Genomic DNA, 25,045 nt, shown 5'->3' on the forward strand with positions numbered 1-25,045 from the left:
ACATGGCATATTTTTAGCAATATTTTGTAATTATAACTTATGTAAACATGATGATAACATTCCCAACAATCATTAAAACCAGATTTTCATTAGTGCTTTCTCTAAATAAGTCTTGCTATTTAAATAATTTCCCTAATGCCAAACTAAATTAAGTAGGAGGATATCACAGGAAATTATGGAACAAAAATGGATATGGCTAGGACACACATGGAGGACAGAACTGAATAACATAACAAGACAGGCATTGGACTGAAATCCCAAGGACAAGAGGCAGCAGGATAGACCAAAGAGAACTTGTAAACACATCACAGGAGCCGAACTGAAAGCTACCAAAACGACATGGGAAGAAACTGAGACTGTAGCAAGAGACTGCCAAGATGGAAGGCAGAGGTGAAGGTCCTCTGTTTCACAGGGAAATAAGAGAGGTAAATCAAGTCATGTCATAAATGCCTTGTGAAAAACATTTTGCAAATGCGTATAAAAAGTGTCGTGTAGAAGGAGTGCCTGATTTAGGGTCTGATCCTGCAATCCTTACTCATGTGAGTATTCCTCAATCATGCAACCACTTGCATTGGAGTCAATAGAGAGTTGTACCATTGATTTTAATGGAAGCGGGACTGGGCCCAATATCAGGAAAAGCTTCCTGACAGTGAGCTGCTTTAGGCTGTCGCCATTGGGTTAATAACTTCCTTGGGGTCACAAACAGGTTTATTGGGAAGGAGGGTTTGCAATCGCACTTCCTTTCTTTATGGCTGGATGGGAACGGGGGGGCGGGGGAGGAATCTCAAAACTTTTTTCTGTTACGAGGAATCCTGGTATGCATTAGGTTGTGAAAACAACTCCCATGGGAAGAAAGCCCCATCTGGTAAGAAATTAAATACAAGGCTAGATAAACAGTAGTAAATATGGTGTTATTGTAGAGAACAGTCCTGCGTTGCTAGGAGGATGGTCTCAGTAGACATCTTAAAAGGGTTTTCTTGTCTTCAATTTCCATGCTTCAATGTGGGCTGGAACATTTAACAGATTATATGAAAGTGATTTTTCCTTCCTCTCAATTGATTATTTTTAAAGGCTTGAACAGAGAGCATAGGCCAGGTCCTGCAGACCTTATTTAGGCAACTCTGCCATTGAATTCAGTGGAGCTTTGCCTGAGTAGGCACTACCCCTTGACTCAGGGCCCCACAATTAGCAAGTGAGTTACAACTTCTCACAGTACCATGTATCATCATGAACTCTACCCCACAGTTCCTATGCAGAGAATTACTACGGAAGTCAATGGAAGCTTTGCCTGAATCAGGACTGTGGAGCTGGTAATTATACTGGTTACTAACTGAAATAATCAGGGCTGGATTCTCCAGTCTGCTGCGCCAGTTCTATGCCAATATCCGTTAATTTAAATGGAGTTACACCAGTACACAAGTGGTGCCATAGAATGGAGAAACAATCCCTTAATATTTTATCCAGAGACTATTTCTCATGTAAATCCTGTTTCTTGTTATGATTTGCGGTTTCTACTTCAAGCCATCTTTGTTAAAAGTGTTATCTGCATCATTAACAATATTTATATTTTAAAATTATGTGAAGACCAGGTATGGCTCAGAGTTACTCATTCACTATATTCTGTAAATTTTACAAGAACAGCAGTTCTTGTACACAACATCTCACGAACACACAAAGACCATGTGAACATAAATGATCAGTGTGTGAAAAATATATATGATCTAATTAGAACTTGCTCCATACCAGTAACACTTATAATATAGACCAATGAATATTATAAATACCAATACCTATTATAAAACAAATTATATAATTAATGTTAAATTTAAAGGGACTTTGTCAGATTAATTTGTTTTATTCCCTATGTTCTTAACCCCTATAACTGTTAAAAATTTAAAATTTCAATTTATTAATGATTTGTGCTTTTTAATGTTTGCACTGGGCTAGACTTTGAAAATAGACTCATTAATTTCAAACTTGTTTTGAGTCAGTTTCATTTTCGAGTTCTCACAAACTGGGCCAATGCTGAAACCTTTGGTTTGCAAATGAGAAATTGTTTACAGCCAAACAAAACATCTGATTTTCACTGAATTAAAAAAAACACACGTGTTTATTTATATTAGTGTTTTTAAAGGTCTTTTCCAACAAACCTCATATGCTGGGCCTAAGTGAACCTACAGAATCTCCATTTAAGCAAATTAAATTCTTATATCCATGGTTACATTTGTTCACAGACTGATGTTTCATATAAACTATAAGTGCCAGATCTTTCATTTACGATTTAACAAATCATTAGATCAGTATCTATTGCCAAGCTAACCATGATTCACAAATCACTGGCTAGATGTATGTTATCTTGGGATGTCAACAATTTAATACAATGTCCAATATGAGAAGTGTCAAAAGATTCACAGCGATCAGATTCAAAACTCAGAGGAATAATGTAGGGAATAACCTGCAGTAGGTACAGGGCTTGCTTCTGATATTCTTAGAGCACAGCATTGTATGATCAATGATTGATTTCTTTTTGAATAAGTATCACCATCAATTTACATAAAGGAAATTTCCGGTTGACTACTTGTTGTGGGAAATAATGTTACTGCTTTTGGTACTCACGACATCCACAGTTAACTAAAGGCCCCAACTTAGAAAAGGACACTTAAACACATATTTAAAATTAAGCATTTGTAAGTCCTTTTCTTAATCAGAGATTATGTCTCTGTGTTTGTCATGGCTCTGACTCCCACAAGAAAAATCATGACTTGTCTTTTTTTTTTTTGTAGAAGCCATGGGGTTTGTCACCCGAGACAGCTCTTGACTGAGCAAAACTCCATTAATTGTTACTAATTTGGTTTTCCACTGTAGTGAAGGTTCAAATTTTAATGGTTTTAAACTACTAGTTAAATGTTAAGGCTGGGATATTTAAAGAGGCCTAAAGGAATTAGGTATCCAACTCTCAGTCAAAGTCAATGGGACTTTCAGTAGAGGCCGAGGGACAGATTTTAAAGGTATTTAGACACCTAAAGATGCAGAGACGTGTCTAGATGCTTTTGAAAATCACACAAGGAACCTATCTGTATCTTTAAACATCTAATACCTTTAAAAATCTGGCTCTGAGTTCTTAACTTCCTTAGGTGTTTTAGAAAATCTTATCCTGAGCATTTTATTGTAAAATAAAGGATTTTTACTTGACATTTTGTATAATTTTTCATGACAATTTAGTATTAATTAAAATATGGTGAGCCATATGGTGACTTTTCCCTTTTTTAACAAGCATTATGACTTTTGCATTATTTTTACCATGACTTTTTTTTTTGCCGCAACAACCAGCCTTAGAGAGAACATCAGAGCTCACAGACATCACTGCTTCAAACAACAGTGGTGCCACATACAGAGACCAAACAGGGAAACAACAGCACTTTTCTACAAACAGAACCATTTGCAGTAAAAACTTCCCAACACAAAACAATCCCTTACATTCACACGTAGAGCAGGAGCATAGAACAGCATGTATTGCAGCACTCACCTTTTCCTTTGCTGCAAAGAGCCCTGCCTTTATTTTTACAGTTCAAAATTGCATAGTACAGTAATGCTATCCCTTCCTCCACCCTTCATGCATTTTTACAACCACAGTGACTGAGCAATAAATATCATGCATTGGTTTTGGGTTACGAACAGATGGAGAGAGAAACGGCCTTTCTGCTGCTGCTACTTCTGATGAAATGAGTACTTGCAAAGAGATAAAGCAGTGACAGAGTTTAAACTGGTAGAGGGGTGTGTGTGTGTGTGTTTTATATTTTGCCTTCGCACTAAAAGACATTCAGAGAACAGCTCCCCAGCAAGAAACTACAACTATCCATCTATCTTTGCATGCATCTTGATCTCCCTCAGTCTCTCCACTGCACACCACTGACTGCTGCTTTCTCAGCCTCCTTGCCAGCTGGTGCCAAGTGTTTAAGCTCCCAACCTGGGGAAAAAGATAAAAGCTGGAACAACCTGGATCCTGCTGATTTGCCAGATCTTGCCAACTTCTGGCACCAACACTCAAGTTGTACCATCAAAATAGGGAAAAAATCTACCCACACCTGCCACACCAAAAACTCTATATCCCGACATACCCTTATGCATGAGTGCCACAGAAACCTAGATCTGGCACATGGATCTCACCAGATTAGTTCAATTTTTGGACCTCATCCGCAAATGCCATGCTATGACTAGAGAACAAATACTGTCCCTCCAACTGTAGGGGGAGGGATAGTTCAGGGGTTTGAGCATTGGCCAGCTAATTGTGAGTTCAATCCTTGAGGGGGCCATTTAGGGATCTGGGGCAAAAATCTGTCTGGGGATTGGTCCTGCTTTGAGTAGAGGTTGGACTAGATGACCTCCTGAGATCCCTTCTAACTCTGATATTCTCTGAACTGCACCAAAAAGTCATGATCCTGGCACATGAGCACTATAAAAACTCAAATCTGACAAATGGATCCAACTGGATCTTACCACAATTTAGGGTTTGGGGCCAAAAACTGTGATCTAAATAGAAAATAAGTGTAGCTGCTCCTACTCTACAGGAAAAATCTGGATCCTGATGTATTCTGGCCTAATTGCATTGGAAAAATGCATATCTGCTAGCTGGATCCTGCCTATTTTGAACCCCAATCTCCAGCATTCTTTCAAATTGGCAAAAAAGTAGCAATTTCCTATGCATCAACAAAATCCAGACCCTGCAGCAAATTTGCACAGCAACACTGCAAAAAATGTTTCTGGCACCTGGATCCCTACTCCATCCAATTAGTTTATATCCTACTCCCTAAAATTCCACCAGTTAAATAGAGAAGGAGTGCAGCTGCTCCAATTCCACTGCAAAAAAATACATCCCCCCAATACTTCTCTGCTCAATATAATTTCAAAGTCATGCATCTAGCACTTGGACCTAGGTCTTGAAAGGTTTAGTCCATTTTTTCACCCATACTCTATTGCCCAATATTTCCTTCCAGATTTAGAACCAGTGTAGCTAACTTTTTCCATCAGAGATACTCATATCCAAGGCACTGTATTTCAAGAGAAGCTATAATAACCTAAATCTTTTATCTTGAGCTTTATAGATACAGCCAAATTTCATACTGTAACACTGAAAAGTGGCAGTCAAATTGGGTTAGCAGGTGTTGATGATCACTTTAGAAGTGGTTTAAACTCATCATCCCTTGACTGATATTTTCAAAGCAGCCTAAGAGATTTAAACAAACACCTTTGTTAATTTTTAAACACCTTTTAATAGAAAACATGTATCTAAATCCCTTAGATTCCTTTGAAAATCTTAGTGTATAGGATACAAGTTTATCTGATGTAACACGATTCTACCTTTGCTGTCTATCTAGAAGGTAAAATTATGGAGGTCTATGTGAAAAAATAGGCTAGACCTTGCTGGATCCAGGTCCATATTTGGATTTTTCAAGTGCTCATGTGCTCAAGGACCACATTCGTACAGTGGGTTGGGAGCTACTTGGTCATTGTGGATAGTTCTCTGAAAACATCTGCTCAATGTGCAGCAGCAGTCAAAAAAGCAAACAGAATGTTGGGAATCATTATGAAAATGATAAATAATAAGACAGAAAATATCATAATACCTCTATATAAATCCATGGTAATGTCCACATCTTGAATATTGTGTGCAAGTCTGGTCACCCCATCTCAAAAAGGATATATTAGAATTGGAAAAGATACACAAAAAGGCAACAACGATTAGGGGTATGGAACAGCTTTCATGTGGAGCGATTAAAAAGACTGGGACTGTTCAGCTTGGAAAAAAAACGACCAAGGGGGAATATGATAGAAGTCTGTAAAATCATGACTGGTGTGGAGAAAGTGAATAGGGAAGTGCTATTTACTCCTTCACATAACACAAGAACCAGGGATCACCCAATGAGATTAATAGGCAGTAGGTTTAAAACCAACAAACAGAAGTACTGTGGAACTTGTTGCCAGGGGATGTTGTGAAGGCCAAGTCTACAACAGGGTGTGTAACAAAGTGAGTAGCCTTGTTCCCTATTCAGGGTATGGTATTTGGGGGGGTGAGGGCCCAAACTTGCTTGGCTTTGGATCCATGCCCCATACTCGGGTTTTTGTGACGCTCATGCTCCGGGTTGCACCAGGATCTAGACTTTTGCATTACAACGGGAGCAGCTTGGTCCGCTCAGTCTCCCGCTAGGCGTCAGAATACTCGTAAGGGCTTTCGGGACTAAAACGTGCTTGGATCCAGCAGAAACCTGGTGCCAGTTCCAGGTTTTTGCCATGCTCGTGCTCCAGGATACTTCGGGTCCCGGATATTTTCTGGTGCAGCCCAAGCCGATAGACGTACTCGCTATTTTGATGCAGTAGTTTGGGAGCTTGGGGCCAAAGAGCGTCAGGAATCGGCGGGATCCCTCGGGATCTCCCTAGATCCAGCTTTTCCCTCTCGCCCTGGGTTTGCAGGCAGAACGCTGGCGCTACACTGGCCGCGCGCGCTGCTCTTGAGAACGTTCCCCGGATGCCGCGCGCTCCCTTCCCTGCAGGGGGAGGGGAGGGAGGCTGTGGCTCCCTCCAGGAGGAGGATGGACGGGAGGGGACGCTTTGGACAGGGAGAGAAATGAAGGAGCCAAGCAGGAAGCCAGAAAGAGTTCGGCTGAAAAGGAGAGGAGAGTTGTAGAGGCTCCCAGCGAGAGCAAGAGTTTGCATTCCCTCCTCCTCGTGCTCTCTGAGCTCCTGGTTGGCATTGCAAGCTCCCTGCTCCCCTTGTGCCTCAGTCCTGCCTGCCTTCCCTCTCAGCACCCCAAGAAGGAACAGCTCCTTTGCAGTTTGCAGCACTGCATTAAAAAGGAAGCAGTCCGGGGCAGCTGAAAGCAACAAAGCAGCAGCTTCCAGCATAAACTGAGCCCTGTGCAAAAACAGTCATTCAGTCTTGGCTCCCTTTCCCTCCTTTTTCTTTCTTTCTTTCTCCTTTTTTTCTTTTTGCAAGTGCACAGTAAAAAACCCCCCACAACGTGTCGGCCTCGGCCCAGAGGGATCCAAACCAGGCAAAGCAGAATGTACCAAGGACACATGCAGGTAAGAGGTTGCTAGTAGGCTACCCTATGGGAAGCACGCGTAGCTGGCTCTGCAGAAAGGTGATTCTGTTAAGTTTCTGTGGGATGTGTGTAAGAGGGGAGGGGGGTTCTGCTTTCGCACCATGCAACAGGTGAGTTGGTGCAATATGATCGTGGCATTCGGAGTTGAGGGGAAAACTCGACTGTGGTTAGCTAAAAAAAAAAGGAGGGATGTGAAAATCTGCCAACTTTATAATTAGGTGAAGTTTGATGTTTATTTGTTCATTTATTTAGCTCAAACATTTATGTTAATTTCTGACCATTCAAATAGGTTGAAGTGATCATTTCAGGGCAAACGTTCGTGGTGTGTTTTCAGCTGACCCGCGTCTCTTGCCACCCTTTTGGTGCATCCCTCCATGTATGTCATGTGAAGGGCAAACAATAAGGGGCGAGGCAGAGTAAATGCTTTGCAAACTCTGCATATATTTCATCCCACACTAAAGCCATGCATTGCTTTCCTCTTATTGCACAGACGCGTTGTGTTCAGAAGTGGTCGGTTTCTGTCCCCCCCACCCCCCGCTACATATTATGGGACGGGGATTCATCTCGCTAAGTACCAGGATGACTCTGTAGGGTGGAATTTCAAACACATGTCTAAGCGACTTCAACATTTTAGGTAGAAATCTTGGCTTCTGGTGCTATCGATCTACATCACTGAAGATGCCTCTCCCTGCTGCTAACTCACTAGTGCTTTGGACGTGATTACTGTAACCTTGCCTCTCACTATCCTTCACGTGGCTCTTCCTTAAAAAGCCAGCTGTATGCTGGAGAACAGGAGGAAATAGGAAAGCAGCATAGAAGTTGACACTAACCTCACAAAGCTGTTTCTTTGCATTAGGACCCAATCTTGTTCATTGAGTTAAATGATCAAACACATTTATTGGTTACAAGTGGCACCATGTAGCATGTGTGAGTGTCAAGGATGTTTACATAGTAACTGCAGTACTAGTAAGTACTGCGTTGTGGGGTTCTGAATGCAGTGTTTTAAGACATGTAGAACAGTTACTACAGACTTAAGCCAATGTCAAACTTTGTATTAACATACAAGTTAAATAACTACCCTGATTCAGCACCTTCTGTTTCCAAAATTGAATGTAGATCAGTTGCTGCCTTCCACTTAACTGTATTACTTAATCTCTGCAAATGATAACTGTTGTGTCATACTATTATTTGTGATTAAAGAATAAATAGGTTTTAACAAGAAAAGTAATTGGTGGAAATAAGCATACTGCTACTAATTTAGGTTAGAAGTAGGTTAACGTGTGTATTGTTTTACAGTAACAAAAATAGTTGTATAAATAATATGACTGACTTTGGATAGTGAGCGAAATATATTTGTATCTTTATAAAAAGTAGAGTTATTTTGTTGTGAAGACTAAATTGTAAACTTCGAATAAATATATTACAAATGTTAAAAAGGAAATGTGATGGTGTATTGATATCCTTGGCAGTTTCAGTATATTACTTGAGTCATAAAACAGGACAGTTTAACAAATACCATTTTAAAAATTCATTTAGCACTAGAGTTATAGTAGAAAAATCAGACCTAACATACAAATATTTTCTATTAAAATACACAATTTTTAAAAGCATTTTGCTGGTAGTTAGACTAATGTCACCAATGAAAAATGAACTAAACTCTAACCAACCTCACTTACAAAGCTTACTGAATTAAAAATTCTATTCAGTATATTTGTCAAATGTAACAAACAAACAACTTGTCCCATTAAGCTCTTTAATGCAGTTTTGTTCTGCTGCTGTTCCAACAGGAATCATTAAGATCCTTAAGGGCACCAGTAAAAAGACTAAAAAAAGCTTTTATAAAGCATCTTCACGTTTGGTAACTGCTTAATTATTGAGTTTTTAAGTGAGTCAGACAAAGAAAAATGCAGAACGAATTAATCTATAATGGGCTGATATCCTATAAAGTTTATTTAAACCACCTTGGAAGGCAAACTACCAGTTTTATGCAACTACAGTATCCACCCAGGTGCCAACAAAAAATGCAGAAGCATCATAAGCACCTCAAGTCCTTTTGGTTCTACTTTGTTCTTCTACAAAGTGAAGTAGTCAGTGAAATATGATAACAGTTGTGCTAACTTTGAGGAAAGCTACGATAATTGGAAATGCTTACATCTCTGTCACTAGTTCATCATCTACAAATTATATGATATATAAAATTGCTTAAAAGTAGGCACCTAAATAAAACCAGTCAAGTTTTAAGAGTTCCGGAGCACTCATAGAACCCATTGGTTTAAAGGGAAGCATACACCTAAGGGTTTTGTTGAACTGGGGCCTAAATATGGATTTAAGTAGCTAATTTTAGGCACTTATATTTGAAAATATTGGCCATACTATATAACACCTGATCCCGTGCTCCTTACTCAGACAAAATTCCCACTGAAGTCACGGATGGTAGAAGAATGCAGGATTACGTCCATACTTATGCATAAACTCCAGCATGCTATTACTCATTTTCCTTTTCCCCTAGTTCTTGCCCTTCTACATAAAACGAGAATTTAAAGAAAAAAATCCAAAATCCAATTACTTTAATATGGATGTTTACAAATGCAATGTTTTATTAATCAATTGTTGCGATTCAATTAATTTCTTGGAAGACTTTTGCAAGATGAAACCATTTAGACATACAACAATATAATGAATGGCATTTGTTCATTATATAGATTGAGAATATACCCATTTTGCATATTCACACTGAGCCCCAACCTGTAGTCTCCCTTTGAGTGCAATAAACACTCCAAGACTAGCTTAAATAGGCCGTGATTCAGGAAAGCACTTAAGCACATGCTGAACTTTAAGCATGTGCTCATGCCCCACTGAAGTCAAGCACATACTTAAGTGATTTGCTAAATCAGAGCCATAACATATTAGTGTCTACTTTCTGAATTATTACTTTGTAGTACATACAGTATTTGAAATGTTACAAGGAATTCCAGAAAATGACTCAGTTTTAAAAAAGTTCTTTTCTTGTAGGTCTTAGGTTTAGATTCCTCTCTCATTCTTTTTAGAACCGATCCCTCAAACAACAAGCTGTGTGTGTGTTCTCTCTTAGTGCTCACATGCACAGCTTTGTTTGTGGGCAGAATAAGCAAGATCTAGGGCCACATCTGCCTTGGTATATGCAAGTGCAGGTCCAGTGCAGCCAGTGCTTACATCAGGCCTGGATTTTCCCACTACTGTTTTTTTCTTAATTTCATACCACTTCATTTATTTTTTCAACAAAGAAATATTAGGGAAATCCTAAACAAATTTGGAAGGGAAATGTAGTTTTGAAAGAAAGGCATATTATAGGTGTAATCCATTTTCCACCGTTACATCACATTTTTAGGGCAGATTTCTATGTTACTTGTGCACCCCAAATCAAAGGGTGAGACGAAAGCAGAATTGAACCTTTCAAGGCAGTCAGAAAGACACCCAGGGACAATACTCAGAGAAGTGCATGACGTAGCTCCTTCAAAGCCATTTCACTATAATTGAAATAAGCAAACACATCTTAGTATTATTTAAGCAACTTTTAAGGCCCATATTATTTACCAGATCAAACGACTCCTTTTCAACAGTGTGCCGTCCACAATGTAGAATGTATTGACCTGTTTTCTAAGACAGATATTAGCTACCCTTCTGAGGCCTGATCCTTTGGTGGGGACTTCTGCAGGAGGAAGAGAACTTCAGGCTAGACCCATGGACCATTAACTTAGGTTGCAATCCTGCAAACATTTACACAAGTGCATAAATTTACTCACATGAGTAGAGTTAAAACCTTGCTTAGGTGATTGCAGGATCCAGGCCTTAGTCACCTTCTAAAATCTGCATCATTTTAACAACAGCACTTAAAATCTGTTGCAAAGTTTTTACATTTTATCGGACGCTGTGTGTGCCACTGCCCTTGGTGCAGACCTCTCTCTGAGCTTCATGGGAGTTCCAGGCATGGAGTGAGGATAAATTATAATTGTGGGGTAGGACTTTTAACAGTGTGCTGTATTGACTTAACTCAGCTCGCATCGAAATCAGTGGTAGAAGTCCCACATCAGTGGGAGTGGAGTTAGGCCAGTGTGAATGCTTTTGAAAATCCCACTCTTACGCCTTTACTCACTCATCTTTCCATAAAATAGATTTTTGAACAAAAGGAGCTATTTTGCAGAATGTTGGCATGGTATTTCATGTGTGTAGCTAAGTGGCACTGCTGTGTTTGGAGGTGCCACATGTCAGGTAAAGCAGAAATCCTGACCACTTGTGGTTATTAACCTTCTGCTGGCAATTTCGCAAGAACAGGGTATTAGCGCTGATGTTTTGGCCAAGTTCCAAATCAGATAATTACATTCAGTCTCCCTAGTTTTTCCCTGAACTGATAATGGCATAGGTTATCCACTTCCTGTCCCTGTTACACAGTGTTGTTGTGCACTGCTGAAGAGTTGCTGTGTTTTACCCTAGAGGTGGCTGAATTTCAGTTATGGATTAAATGATCCATATGCATCATTTGCATTTCAGTTGAAGGATCCTGTTCTGCAAATACATACACATAGGACTTCTGTGGGTCTACTGATGTGAACAGAGTTATCTATGTGTAAAAGTGCTTTCAGGATCAGGCTCTAAATGGGTGAAGTGCTTTGGGGCCTTCTGACTGGAAAATGCTAAATATTTGTCAGACACACTAAAGAACTTGAAGGAACTAGTGAGAGATATTGTACCAATTCACATCACTATTTGCTGCGTATATTAAAACAAGTTAGGACAAATATTTCTGCATATGTGCCCTAATTTTCCAACATTTAAGAAGGGATTTTCAAAAGCTCTCAGCATTGGCCTGACTTCTCCTACTGAAATCAATGGTAAAATTCTCATTGACTTCAGTGGGCTCAGAGTTATGTCAATGCTGAGTGATTTTGCAAATCCCATCTTTGTTGTTTCGTTACTCTTTTTAAAATACTACAGCCTCACTAGCTGCATGGTTAGTGATTTGAAAAGCATAAGAAAACAAGCCATTCCTGAGTTACGACTGCAATGGGATATACCAAAACAGGACATTTTATATATACACTGTCCGTCTTACAAACAAGCTGCATAAAACAAATACAGTTAAACTCAATGCTAAGTCGAACCTTTGCTCAGAAAGCTGAAGACCAAGAGAAATGTATAGCTTTAGTTATGAAGCCCTGAAAATCTGAGTTTGTAATTGGAGTGTTGAGTAACCGTTAATGAAAGTGATGGATGGTGACTCCCAGCCATACTGAAATTCCATTATGATAAGCTGATAATTATCATTATTACAGCTCATCTTTGAAAAGTACTCAGAATGGCTGGGTGGTATATACGATGGTGTGTTTTCCTATTATTCATAAACAGTTTTTCAAATTTTGAATAGTAGATCATGAGCTGGTTATAAACTGCACACGTTAAAAATGAGCTCATTTCTAGTGAAAGAGACTCATTACTCTCTCATTCCATTCAAGGGAAGTAGGTGGTAGGATGTCATTGGCTAAGAATAGTGCTTAAATGTGTGCAAATTGTGGGTATCTGCAATAAGGACTCTGCAAAGTGCTCCTCAAAACAGCTAAGTAACTTTATGGAAACCTTGCAAAGAATCCTGCAAAGTCTCAGAGAATCCCATGATTTTACTACAATGTTCCAGCACATTTTCGCTGATGGTAGTTGAAGTACTGTGCATTAAGAGGAGTTCCATGCAAACAAGGAATCATCCAGCCTTTTAGGGATTACTGACATTTAAAAACAAAGACAGACAGACAAACAAACAAAACCATCTCCCAACCTACATTTTTAATTGATTTGATGTCAAGAAAGAGTTTTTGTGAAAGGGGCATTGTTTACTTTAAAAAAAATCATCACATTTCTGCCTAAATCTTTTTTACCTACCATTATAATAACAAGTGAGGCAGTGTAATCTAGTGGCTAGGTAGTCAGGAGATCTGGGTTATACTTCCAGTTCTGCCACTGACCTTGGGCAAGTCAGTTCCCCTCTTTATGCTTGTGTTTCACCTCCCACACATAGGACTTGTCTACACTGAAAAAGCCACCCCCCTGAGCGACGTAAGTTACATTGACTTAAAGTGGTGTCCAACCATGCTGTGTCGGTGGGAGATGCTCTCCCACTGGCATAGCACAGGAGTAGACAACCTATGGCATGCGTGCCAAAGACGGCACGCAAGCTGATTTTCAGTGGCACTCACACTGTCCGGGTCCTGGCCACCAGTCCAGGGGGCTCTGCATTTTAATTTAATTTTAAATGAAGCTTCTTAAACATTTAAAAAACCTTATTTACTTTATATACAACAATAGTTTAGTTATATATTATAGACTTATAGAAAGAGACCTTCTAAAAATGTTAAAATGTATTACTGGCACGTGAAACCTTAAATTAAAGTGGTTGCCGACCCCTGGCTTAGCATGTCCTCACCAGACGTACTACAGCTGCGCTGATGCTGATGCAGCATGGTAGTGTAGACTAGCCCATTGTCTGCTTTGATTACTTAGCTTGTAAACTCTTCAGGTCAGGGAATGTCTCCTGCTACATGTTTGGAGTGTCTAGCCTAATGGAGCTCCATTCCTGGTTGAGGTCTCTTTGCACAACGCTAAGACAAGCAATCATAATAGTAACAAAGAAATAACTGAGATTTTCTTTCTCTCTCTTTCAGCACTTTGTGTATAGTCTGTTTTCTCTGTTGCTTATTTTGCGCACTTGATAGCACCTGTATCTAGTCAGTTTCAGTTTCACTACAGTCAGTTTTCCCTATTGTCCCTAGTATCTTTTCACATAGTAACTGGAGAGAAAACATTTCAAAATAACCGCCCCTCCCGAAAAAAAATTGGCAAGATGACTCTGGTGCTGCTGTGGTATCTGAAACTGCTTTTAACTTACTTTGTGAAACTGACTAATTTTGAGGGTGGCACTGTTTCTTTTATACAATTCAGTGTTAAAATAAGATGAAGTGTTTTAGTGGTCACATGTTCAGAACAGACCTCAACCCAGCCACAAAAGCTATAGGTATAATGATCCACAACAAAAGGCTCGGTCCTGCAAAGACGTAAGTAGTAATTTCAATGAGACAGTTCATGTGTGTAAAGTTACTCACATGCTTAGACTTTTGCACTTTTAACATGCAAAACTCTGATACACGAGTGCAGTTTGCATTTGCATTCACAGATCTTATTGTCAGGCACTTAGCTACTTGAGTTCCATGCAAAAATGCTACTTGTGCTAACACGTCTGAGGTTTTGCATGCCCAAAAAGCTTATACACAGAATGTCATATCTACAATTTTAGAGGCACTTTAGAAGATTCAGCCCTACAAGACATTGACTAAATTAGGAATATATTGTTTCCAAATAAACTAAGATTGCTGAAAGTCTGTGATTATATGTAAAACAGGTGTGACTGAATTTAATCCAATACATTTTTGTAACAGTAAATAAAATATGATAGAATTGTTATTTTCTAATATGAATTTCATCAGGTTGTCTAGCTTATTTACCCAGTTGAGGAGTCTCTACCAGTTGATTATATCACAGGACACAAATCTGCCTGGTCCATTTTGGAAGCAGTTAATATAACAAAACATACTAGAGTAGATGCCTTCCATAGCAGGTGATGTAAAATGTACATAAAGAGGTAGCTTTCTGTAGTCACAAATTTTCATCATTGTCCTGTAACATTACAAACCAAAATGCCCAAGGGTCATAAAGACCATACTCAGCAAAGCCTACTACATTGATGCAAGTCCTAGTGAGAACTGTGATATTTTACTGCTGTTCTTCTCAAGGACTTGAAATTCTGGTTCACTGTTACACCAGTTTACTTGCATCGAGACAAATTAAGTGAGATTCCAAAAAATATTAATCAATTGAAATGTGCTGCACTGGCTGGAAGACTCGTCTTTGTCACCATCTTCATTTGGAGAGTAATGTTTCTCTCATTATACTACATATGAATTTCCTTAAATGAACAACAGAGGCATGATTAATGGAGCATGTTAATATTATAACAGTGATTTCCAATTCTTTCTTGTGTTGAACTGGTGGACTTAAGTCCCAGTCTTATTCCCCTAAACCCTTCTTGTCCCCGTGAGCCACAACCTGGCACAGATGCCACTGCCTGTTTTCTCTCCTCTTGTCGTTCTATTTTCTCTTTCTCGTCCAATTTATTCTATGATTCCCCCCCCCAAGTTTAATTTTTTTTGCCCCCTAACGGGGTTGCCAGCTTAACACTCATATGGCTATGTGCTAAAGGTGGCCCTGCCATGTGGTGCCACCAATGTTCCATAATGGAGCTCAGGGCCACTGTGGAAAGACCCAAAGCCTGGACCAGTGAGCTTCCTGCTACCTGAATCTACAGCCCCATAAACATGAGCTAAATCTGCATTAGAGGCCAAAGTGGGAGAATGGAGAGAAAGTGTCTTTCAAGGAACCACCTGCCACTTTACTCATGGCCATTGGATCATGTTTATAGTGTGGATTCAGAGCCATGCAGCTCTCCTCTCATAATCCCTCAGGGCTAGTTTTTCCCCAGGCTGGGAAGCATTCCACTCCAGTCACTGCAATTCACCATGTTAAATCTAGGGCCTCTGTACAAACTCATGTTTACATTATCCCCTTTGTAAACAGATCTATGTTCTTCTGAAAACTTGCCATTTCATCCAGACCCAATATGGATTAGGACCATAAATACAGCCATATCTAGAATTCTAATTGCTTTGCATCATATTATTCAATTACTATATAAAATACCAGCCATGAGTTTCTAATCCATACCAATATCATAATAAAGACAGATTATGCTAGTAAAAAATCTGTGTAATTAATTCAGACATATAGACAACTGTTCCAGTTCCCCCATGGTCTTTAAAGACATTTAATCTGGTAGGCTAATGAAAAGAAATAGTTGCTCAGGGCATTCAATTTCAGCAGCTCTGTTAAAATAGTTAGGCATGTTGCTCTTGTAGTGGAGTGAAATACCTGTCATCATGTTTTCATTGTTTTGATCTAAGTAACAGATGTTGTGTAAAGTACAGTTACCCGGAACTAAGGATCAGAGGGGTAGCCGTGTTAGTCTGGATCTGTAAAGCATCCGACGAAGTGGGTTTTCACCCACGAAAGGTCATGCTCCAAAACGTCTGTTAGTCTATAAGGTGCCACAAGACTCCTTGCTGCTTTTACAGAACTAAGGAAACACTAACAGTCCAAATTCTGACTGGTACTTGGAAATGGGCATAGTGGACTCGCAAATAGGTGCACATAAAAGCAACATTAATATTTTGCCTGTTTCTTGGCCAAGACCAACATCCTCCCATAATCGATTCCTGCTAAGAGCAGGTACAGTCTGTTCAAGATATGTACATATAAGTCATAGCCAATTTAAGGATGCAAGTACATCAGTGGATGGATTATGTCCCCTGATCGGTAGGTTATGTCCTGTAATGAAAATCTTCTGTCCTGTGGAAAAGCTTCCCTGCAACATTCTAGTGAGGCCAGAAAAGGGGTGATGATCTTTTGCCTTGCTCGCACAGGGCCTGATCCAAAGCCCACTGAAATCAGTGGGAGCCCGTCCATTAACTTCACCTGACTTTGGAGCAGGCAACTGCATGCTAAAAATATACAGCACCTTTGTGCAGCACCAGCAGAATTTGGCCCATATAATCTATTTAGTTTTTCTTCATATTGATAATTCTGGTTTCCTTGAGTTAGCTCCAAAAAGCTGCAGAGGGAAACATTACCATTTGCCTTGTTAATTATGTGTTCCTCTAATCAAACCAGTGAAGAGCATGGTGATTAGGTCTGAACAACAACGGGCCCAAATTTGCTCTCATTTACACGAACAGAATTCCCACTGATATCAGTGGGAGTTGCACTGATAGATGTAAGGACAGCACTGGCACCTTGGTCCTTTTTGCCTTTAACTGTGCTTTCTTCTTGTCACCAGCCTGGTTCTAAGTTACCGACGGTCCTGTGTGGCAACAGCAAAGCTTTTGTGAATTGCTTTTTCTAATCCAACAGAGTTTTCAACTAGTACTTGTATCGAGGAAAGAGGTTAGTGAACACACATTCATTGTGCATTATAAGTGGATTGAGAGAGAATTTTTCCCTCCTAAAACCTACCCTCAAATGCTCAGATCGATGTGTCAAGAAGATATAAATAACATACTCTCTTTGCAGATTAGAGCTAAAAACACTGAGTTTGCACAGCTCAATTTTACTAATATAAACATAGTAATAAGCATGGGATAAAGACAGACTGCAGCATTGCAGGGGGCATTAAATAAAATTGACAGAAAGCATCAAATTTTGCTCAGTGGAGCTATTTATCTCTGCCTTTTAAACTCAAGGGTGACACCAGTTAAAAACCAAGAAACCCTGAAAGAGAGTTGTCTGTAGGATTTTAAACAGAAAAACTGAAGAGTACTGGGTTTACAGAGTGCCTACAATAATGGGGCCCAGATCCCAACGGGGACCTTTGGGCATTATGGCATAGAAGCGATGAATAAAATATCAACAGTAAGGTTGCTCTACATGTGTACCAGAGTGATGAGTTATTTCTGTTGCAATTCACTGAAGTTTGGCCGTGAAGGTAACTTTTCCGTTTATAGGTTTCCATTGTAGAAGAAATGCTCTACCAGTTACCCGAGACCTGATTCTGCTTGCATTTAAGTGAACTGAAGAACTCTTGCTAACTTCAGGGGAGGTAGCAGAGACAACGATTAGGGGAAACTTACCTCATATTAAATATAAATAGTAAGGACCTCGGTGAATTTAATCATGTATTTAATGGCTCATGTATATTTTACTAGCTAATATGTAATATAAAAGCAAGTACACAATCAATATAAATGTAGGCCTAGTTTAGTTTGGTTCATCAGACCTTAGAATAACCCTTTTTCGGTAAGGCGTGCAAAACAACGTTTTTGGCTTTTTTAATATCCTATTATTTCCCTTCTTAGAATGTCCATACTTTGGGTATGATGTTCCAAGGATGAAGTAACAAAGAGAGGTTATGATGATCCAGCCAAATATAACCAGGCTAAACAAAGAAAATTTCCAAAGACCCAATAGTCACTGTCAAATATTTAGATTGATAGTTTTGTTATTGCTTATAAGTTATATAATTTAGGGTGTAATGCAGAATCTCATATTTGCTCATAAAACATTATTAGTTTTTACGTAATGAATCAGAGGAGAGGGGTGTTGATAGAAGTAGGGTGTCATCCTGGGTATAAAAGAGAGTACTCAGACTTGAGTTTTTACCTTTGTTTGTGTAGAGCCTTGTCTGTGTACAGCCTTGTGTGTATAAACTCAGCTAGATCAATGGCCGGTCAACTTCAACAGATCAATGGGGTGTGGCACTTTGTACCTATGCTGACATAAACTTGTTTCTTGGATCTGAACTCTAGAGTGAGCCGTGGTTTTGTCTGCAATAACAAGCAGTGGTTCTCTGGTTTGCTAGGTTTGTAAGGTTACCTCTAGGCCTGGTTAGTGGCTTTGAAAAACATCCTTACACTGTTCAATAAGGCCAAAATCCTGGCTCAGTCCTCAAGAGCTGGATGAGAAGAATCTTCCCACTGATGCCATGAAGCAGAGGTGAAGCCCCTTCACAGCTACTGTCCTAGCTTCGGGGCTAGAGTAGCCTCCATAAAGCTTGCACACCCTCTGCAAAGAGGACAATAATTGATGGATCCATGGGGCAGCTAATTCACTGGCCCCACTCCAAAACCTCCTCGTGTGTCCTCCTAGGAGCTGATCTCTGCAATGCTGACTCCCCTCTGGAGAATCTCCCCATTCTCTCCTCTCTCCCACTTAACTGAACTGAGCTACTTTTAGTGAGACCTATGTTAGTGGGAAAGGGAGAAGAATTTTCCCTGAGGGCTAGCCCCAATGGTTCTTACTTGAGAAGTTAAGTCAATGAGAATTTCCCCCATAAGGAAGTCAGCATCAACCAAGTGGGGCATATGGGAAATTTGGGGTTTTAAATCACCCCTTGACAATTGCTAATAACATTTTTTTCTGGTCAAGAATCTGAGGTTCCAATATGTTATTGCACTGATGCTTTTAACAGATCATAATTACTTACAAAATGTTGCAGGGTCAGATTTTCAAAGGTATTTAGGCACCTAAATCGCCTATGCCCCATTGAGTTCCATGGTGAAAATCCCATTAGACACAAATCTGCATCCTTAGGTGTCTAACTACCTTTAAAGATATGGCCTGCTGTATCTTTGCCAAAGGCCCATATTTCACTGAAGTTAGGAAGAGAGACCTAGAGTGTTTCATACTGTTTTCAGTAAATGATCATACAACACTACTGTGAGATGATCATGAAGGAAAGTGCTTATATCACATCAGTAAATTCCAAAACAGTTTAGGAAATTCTTAGTGCACCTTTAAACTTGTGTGTATGTTTGTGCGTGTATACGCACACAAATTTATTTTAATAGCAGCAAATGTGAGGGTGTACAAAGGGCCTGATCCACAGCCCATTGATATCAGTCGGAGTCTTTCCATTGATTTCAATAACATCTGGATCAGGCTCAAGGGAAGTGGGAGGGGAAGGCACAGTGAGCCTTTCCCCATCCGTCTTGCACCCCTGCACAGGAACAAGGCTCAATCTTAATCCTGGGTGCTCAAAAGCTTCAGGAACCTAGTGCCAACAGGAGAAGTAGAAAGAGGGAGAAAGAGAGGAAAGGAGAAATGGGCTAGGGAATGGGAAGTGCACAGTGGATGTTATTAAAGGCTCTAGCAGATGCTGCTGTTGTACACGCTCTTCCAGAGCTCCTGGCGACATTTTGCCCTAGGAGCTGCTGTTGGTGCACTGTCCCTTCTCATCTCTGCAACCCCTCTAATGAGGATAGTGGCTAAAAGCCATTATGTGGCCCATAATATTCTTATAATAAATCTTCTGTACGTGCATAACAAGAGCTAGAATGAGAAAGAAGCCAAGCAGTAATAAAAACGTAATGGGGTCAGTGGTGGTAGGGATTTATACTGGTCTGATGAGAGCAGATTTTAGCCCATAGTGTGCAGAGTACATTTGTGGCTTTGTATAAATGATTTATTCATTATTTTATCAAAGAGTCATAATAATAAAAGCAGAGTATGATGATTATTATCTAAAGCATGTTATCTTGAATAAGAGAACTCAAACTGCTATGTCTTGTAACCTTTGCCCAGGAAAAGTCTCCAACTGAACTCAGCTGGAATCTTTTCTTTGAAGGGATCAGAGGAGCATTTCTCAAAGTCATTTCAATTTACTTTCCAGCGGTGTCAGACAGAAGCTCCAGGCACGATTCAGATTCATAAAAACTACCTAGTGTTCAGTCTCTCAGTTTTCTGTACCACATCAGATCTTGTTGATCATATTTTGCATCCCCTCGAGTATCAGACAGAATGACGTGTCCATCGTCATGCCACCACCTCTTGAGAACAGTTTCTGCATTACATCCTTGCATATTTTAGTTGCCAGTGGTTTCTGTATGATGGTTCACTGAAGCATTGTTCTGCTGTTCATTTCTCAGAAGTTCAGGAGTCATACCAGCAAAGGGGTTCCTAATACGTGAGATCATTACCTAATGGCTGTTCAAGGTCTGGGGAAAAGCATAGTGCTAAAGAGTCTCTGGTTTGCTGTCTAACACGCTTCATTTAGCAAGTGCTCAGGATGGTTCTTGAAGGGTTAACAGTTCCTTTCTGATCGGTATGAGCAGTGTGAATGATTATGTAACAGTAATTGTATTTAATTATGTAGGTTGCAGTTGTGGATCAGGCATTGATACACTAGACAAATTAACCTTGTACAATTTGGTGGCAGAAGAATGATTTTGAGTCACGTGTGCTGAACAGTTATCAAAGAACAGCAGAATTTCCCTGCTTGAAGATTTGCTGTCCAACTTTTTCCTCTGATCTTCATAGTTCAAGCCGGACAAATACTACAAAACAAGTTTCAGGTCAACTCCCAAATAGCTGTTTGGTTTAGCCACAGTCAGTGTCATGAGAACGTTGGTGCAAGCAGGGTTTTGTTCACACACTTTTGGGAAATGGTTGTACTTCATGCAGATGCAGAGATTCTCATGTGAACACAGGTATTAACATACAAGTGGGAGTATTCATTCTATGCTATTCCTCTATGTTCACATCCTTTATAACACTTCAATAATCCAGTTAGGCAACAGAAACAATATCATGTTATGTAGGAACCAATCACATACCACAAATTATGAATAAAAAGAGAAATAGTTGAGGATATAGTCAAAACAAGTAGTTTGTGAACAACCCATTGGCTGAAATGCAGGCAAAAAGTGAACAATTATGAAAAACAGAGAATTCACGAACGGAAAAAATGGTTTGCTCTGAATGGCTGCACAGATCCACGCAGAATGCACTGGAACACGTAGTTTATGCTAAGGCTCATTTAAACAATCCAGGCTCTTTTAGACATACTAACTCAAAACTATTTAAGCTCCTGTACAGTACTTTGCATCTATCACTGCTGACACGCATTCTTTAGTTTCTTGACTTCCTTGCAAGATCATCAGTTCTAAAAAGTTAAGATCCTAGTTGTCATAACAGCAGGAGAGAAAATAGTTGCTTCAACTGCGTTAACGTGTCTTTTGGATAGTAGTCATCAGGGAGTGCAAAGGCAATATAGTCATACTCATTTATAACTGGAAAATTAGCACCAGTTGTTTCATTGTGACATTTATATACTAGGTTATGCTTTATGCTTTGTCTTGAGAACCAGACAGATGATATCTGGAATACCATTCCCATTTCAACTGACAGCCTTTTAAAAACATATCTATTAGAGAACTCCTGCCATTTCATGGAAGTCTTTGAAAAGCTTGCTACTTAGAGGCAATTCTGCTTATATAGCATATATTGTTTGTATTTCTCTTTCGTGAATCTATATTACTGAGACTGTGTGAATGGCAACAGGATCACTGCTTCTTGAGAGTTCATCTGCTCCTGCCACTTGTTTCTTCTCCTTACGCCACTAAATCCTATTGATGAAAAACAGAAATAAATAACAGAAAATGAGCTAAATCCTGCTCTCATTTACACCAGTACAGCCCCACTGATCAGTGGGCTTAATTCTGAGCAGATGCCATTCAATTCACTTGCAGAGTTTCACTCACTTCCATTAGGTCACAATTGGACTTTGTGAGAATGCTGTGGTGTAGCTGAAAACAAAATTTGGCCCATTTTCTGAAATATGGGTTTCAAAACAGGTTATTTATCACAGCTTTCTGCCTTGTGTCAGCTGCTTAATGCTGACTCAGCTAACAGCAACCTGTGACTATGTGCTTCAAGATTCCTTTGGAAAAGATTCCATTGTGCTCTAGGGCAAAAACCTGGCCGCACTGAAATCAGTGTCAAAGTTCCCATTGACATCAGTGGAGCCTGGATTTCACCCTAGAATTTTTCATAGCATGGATATAAAACACTCCAGTTTTCTTTTCTCTAGAGATTTTTTTTTAAGAGAGAGACCATACAGAACACCTTCATTTTGTGCAGTTTGGCATTCCCCTTTCTTGACAAATTAAGATTAAATTGCTTTTAATTAACCTCTTTTCAAAAATCCTCTAACTAGATTTTTATATGGACCCATCACAGTGCCTGTGACATACGGCAGCATGCTTTGCTTGAAACCCATTTGGTAAAGAGGAAAATTCTCTGCATGAGTATACATAAGTGAAAGCATCCAGGGCTACAAGGGACTTTTAATTCTCTCTCTCTCTCTCTTGACTACTAGATGCACAAATTAAATATATAGATAGATAGATAGATAGATAGATAGATAGATAGATAGATAGATATAGATATAGGTAGATATATATTTCCACAGCTATAAAGTATGAGGGTTTAAGATTACTGATGCTAAGCAGTGACGGATGGCTTCTGTTGTATAGGAATAAATAGAGAAATAACTAGTACATCACTGGGCCAAAATCAGCCAAGAGGATTTGTGCCTGCTCAGACCATACCTGTATTTGGTCCATTAGCTGCTTTCTACATAAACAGTATGAAGGGGCATAGGCATAATATACTGATAATAGACAATGATTTGGAGTCTTTTAAAAATGATCTATCCAGTCAGCAATCTCTTATGTGAGAGATGCGTCCTCGGTGATGTCGAAGGTAGTTTGTCATTATAATTTAGTTGGGAAATACACATAATCTCTATTATGCAATTGATGTGAAACTGGTGCTTATTGATCTGATTTGCCCAATTTAAGGTATGTCATTCTGGCTCGGGTGTAGAGAAGAAAAGAGAGTGTGAAGACTGAACTGTAAGGCCAGGTCTGTTGTGTGGCACTGGAGGGGTTCTCCCTATGTCTCCTTTTCAATGTCTGAGTAAATATAGTGCTTGTGAAAGGTGCTGCACAGAACAGTGTGGAGGCTAATATCTGTTCATTCAAAGAGAGTGAAACTCACCCTAGTTGTGCAGGAGCAAGGCCTCCACATCCCTTAAGCTCTTCAAAGGAACTGCACATGGGTACTGCCTACTAAGTAGCTGCACAGCATGTTCCAAGACCATTCCAGTCCTGTGGAGGTTAGCGTGGAAGGCCATGCTGGAGGCAGGTTAAGGTGGTCCAGGAGTGGGCCAAAGGAGAAGGGCCATGGATCTGCATGTACACAGATTCAGTGTTCCTAGTAAAAATGCAACTGGTACAAAGGCATTGCAATCACTATTCCAACCCATAGGCTGAACTATGGCACTGGGTTTAGTGGGAGTGAGGGAACTCACCTCTCCAACCATTCAACACTTTACCCACATGGGACCTGAATTATCCAGCTTTGTGTGGACGGAGTGAATTTAACCCAGAAAGATTGAAAAGAACATTTAGCTGTAGGCACAGAGAGTGGTAGTGAAAGATGTCACACACGTGAACCTCACCCTAACCTAAAGGGACCACCTCTAGGGGAGAGGTTTTTCCAGTCGCCATGGCCCATAGAACCCTTGTCCTTTCTGCTGCAAGTGCCATCAAGGGTACCAGTTATGATAGTGGTTTTGGGTGGTGTGGATACATGTCTGTTAGGAATTGGACTGAGCCCACCATCTAGTTATATGTGCTAATTGGTGGAGGTTCAGTGGCCTAAGGGCTGGTCTATGCACCATTTTCACACTTCTATATCAGTTTAGAAACTGGTATAGGTCAAGTGGTACAAGCCTCTAGTGTGGACATAGTTAGACCATGTAAAGATGCTTGTACCAGTATAGCTTATTAATTTATTGTATAAGCTGTAATAATATATGCACTTTGATATCAGTATAACTCTATCCACACTAGGAGGTTGTACCGCCTCAATTATCAGTTTCTAAACATATATAGTAATACTGATACAAAAACAGTGTATAAATCAGTCCTACGAGATGGGAAAAGAGGCTCACAGAATAGTTCAGTGGGACTGGTTGCATGAATAAGTGGTATGTAGGATGAGTACATGTTACAGAACTGGGCGCAAAGTAATTAATGAAAATAAAACTGTGCACTGGAATGATTATTGCATAATGAAAGAAAGTAAAATTGGAAAGGAATGTTGAAGTAAATGGAGTAAATTTAGGACCAGATTTTTACACTAGTAAAGGTAAAAGTATTTGGCCATCAAAAAAATAAATCTAATGATAAACATGCATTTTTAAAGGCCATTAGAGGCAGGAGGAGGAAGTTAGTGACAGATGAGCAGATGTTACTCAATGAACACTTTGCATCCATAATTTTAAAAGAAGCTGAAGGTCACATTTCCTAGCTTGGGATTCATTATTTTCTGGAGAAGGGGATGTGTGTGAAATGTTAAATGTCTTTATTATTGTACAAGGAAGAGAAGCCATTGACACCTGGCACCAAGCCCAGTTGTTATGTGGGTTTGTGTCTTATTTTAAATAAATGTCCCTTCCTTTTAGCTTGAGG

General features: G+C 39.7%; 1 protein-coding gene and 1 long non-coding RNA gene across 2 annotated transcripts in view; one reads left to right on the forward strand and one right to left on the reverse strand.

The window, feature by feature from the left end:
* Window positions 1–6,588: 6,588 nt before the first annotated feature.
* Window positions 6,589–25,045, forward strand: part of PEX5L (peroxisomal biogenesis factor 5 like) — a 148,307-nt gene continuing 129,850 nt past the window's right edge. The window contains exon 1 of the mRNA XM_039489739.1: window positions 6,589–7,080. Within this exon, the coding sequence (XP_039345673.1) occupies window positions 7,060–7,080 (21 nt within the window). The 5' untranslated portion in view covers window positions 6,589–7,059. The remainder of the gene's footprint in view (window positions 7,081–25,045) is intronic.
* Window positions 20,181–25,045, reverse strand: part of LOC120372540 — a 126,320-nt gene continuing 121,455 nt past the window's right edge. Inside the window, exon 4 of the long non-coding RNA XR_005585033.1 lies at window positions 20,181–22,132. This is a non-coding gene — a long non-coding RNA (uncharacterized LOC120372540). The remainder of the gene's footprint in view (window positions 22,133–25,045) is intronic.

This window comes from Mauremys reevesii, linkage group 9, assembly GCF_016161935.1.
Source record: "Mauremys reevesii isolate NIE-2019 linkage group 9, ASM1616193v1, whole genome shotgun sequence".
Lineage (NCBI taxonomy): Eukaryota > Metazoa > Chordata > Testudines > Geoemydidae > Mauremys > Mauremys reevesii.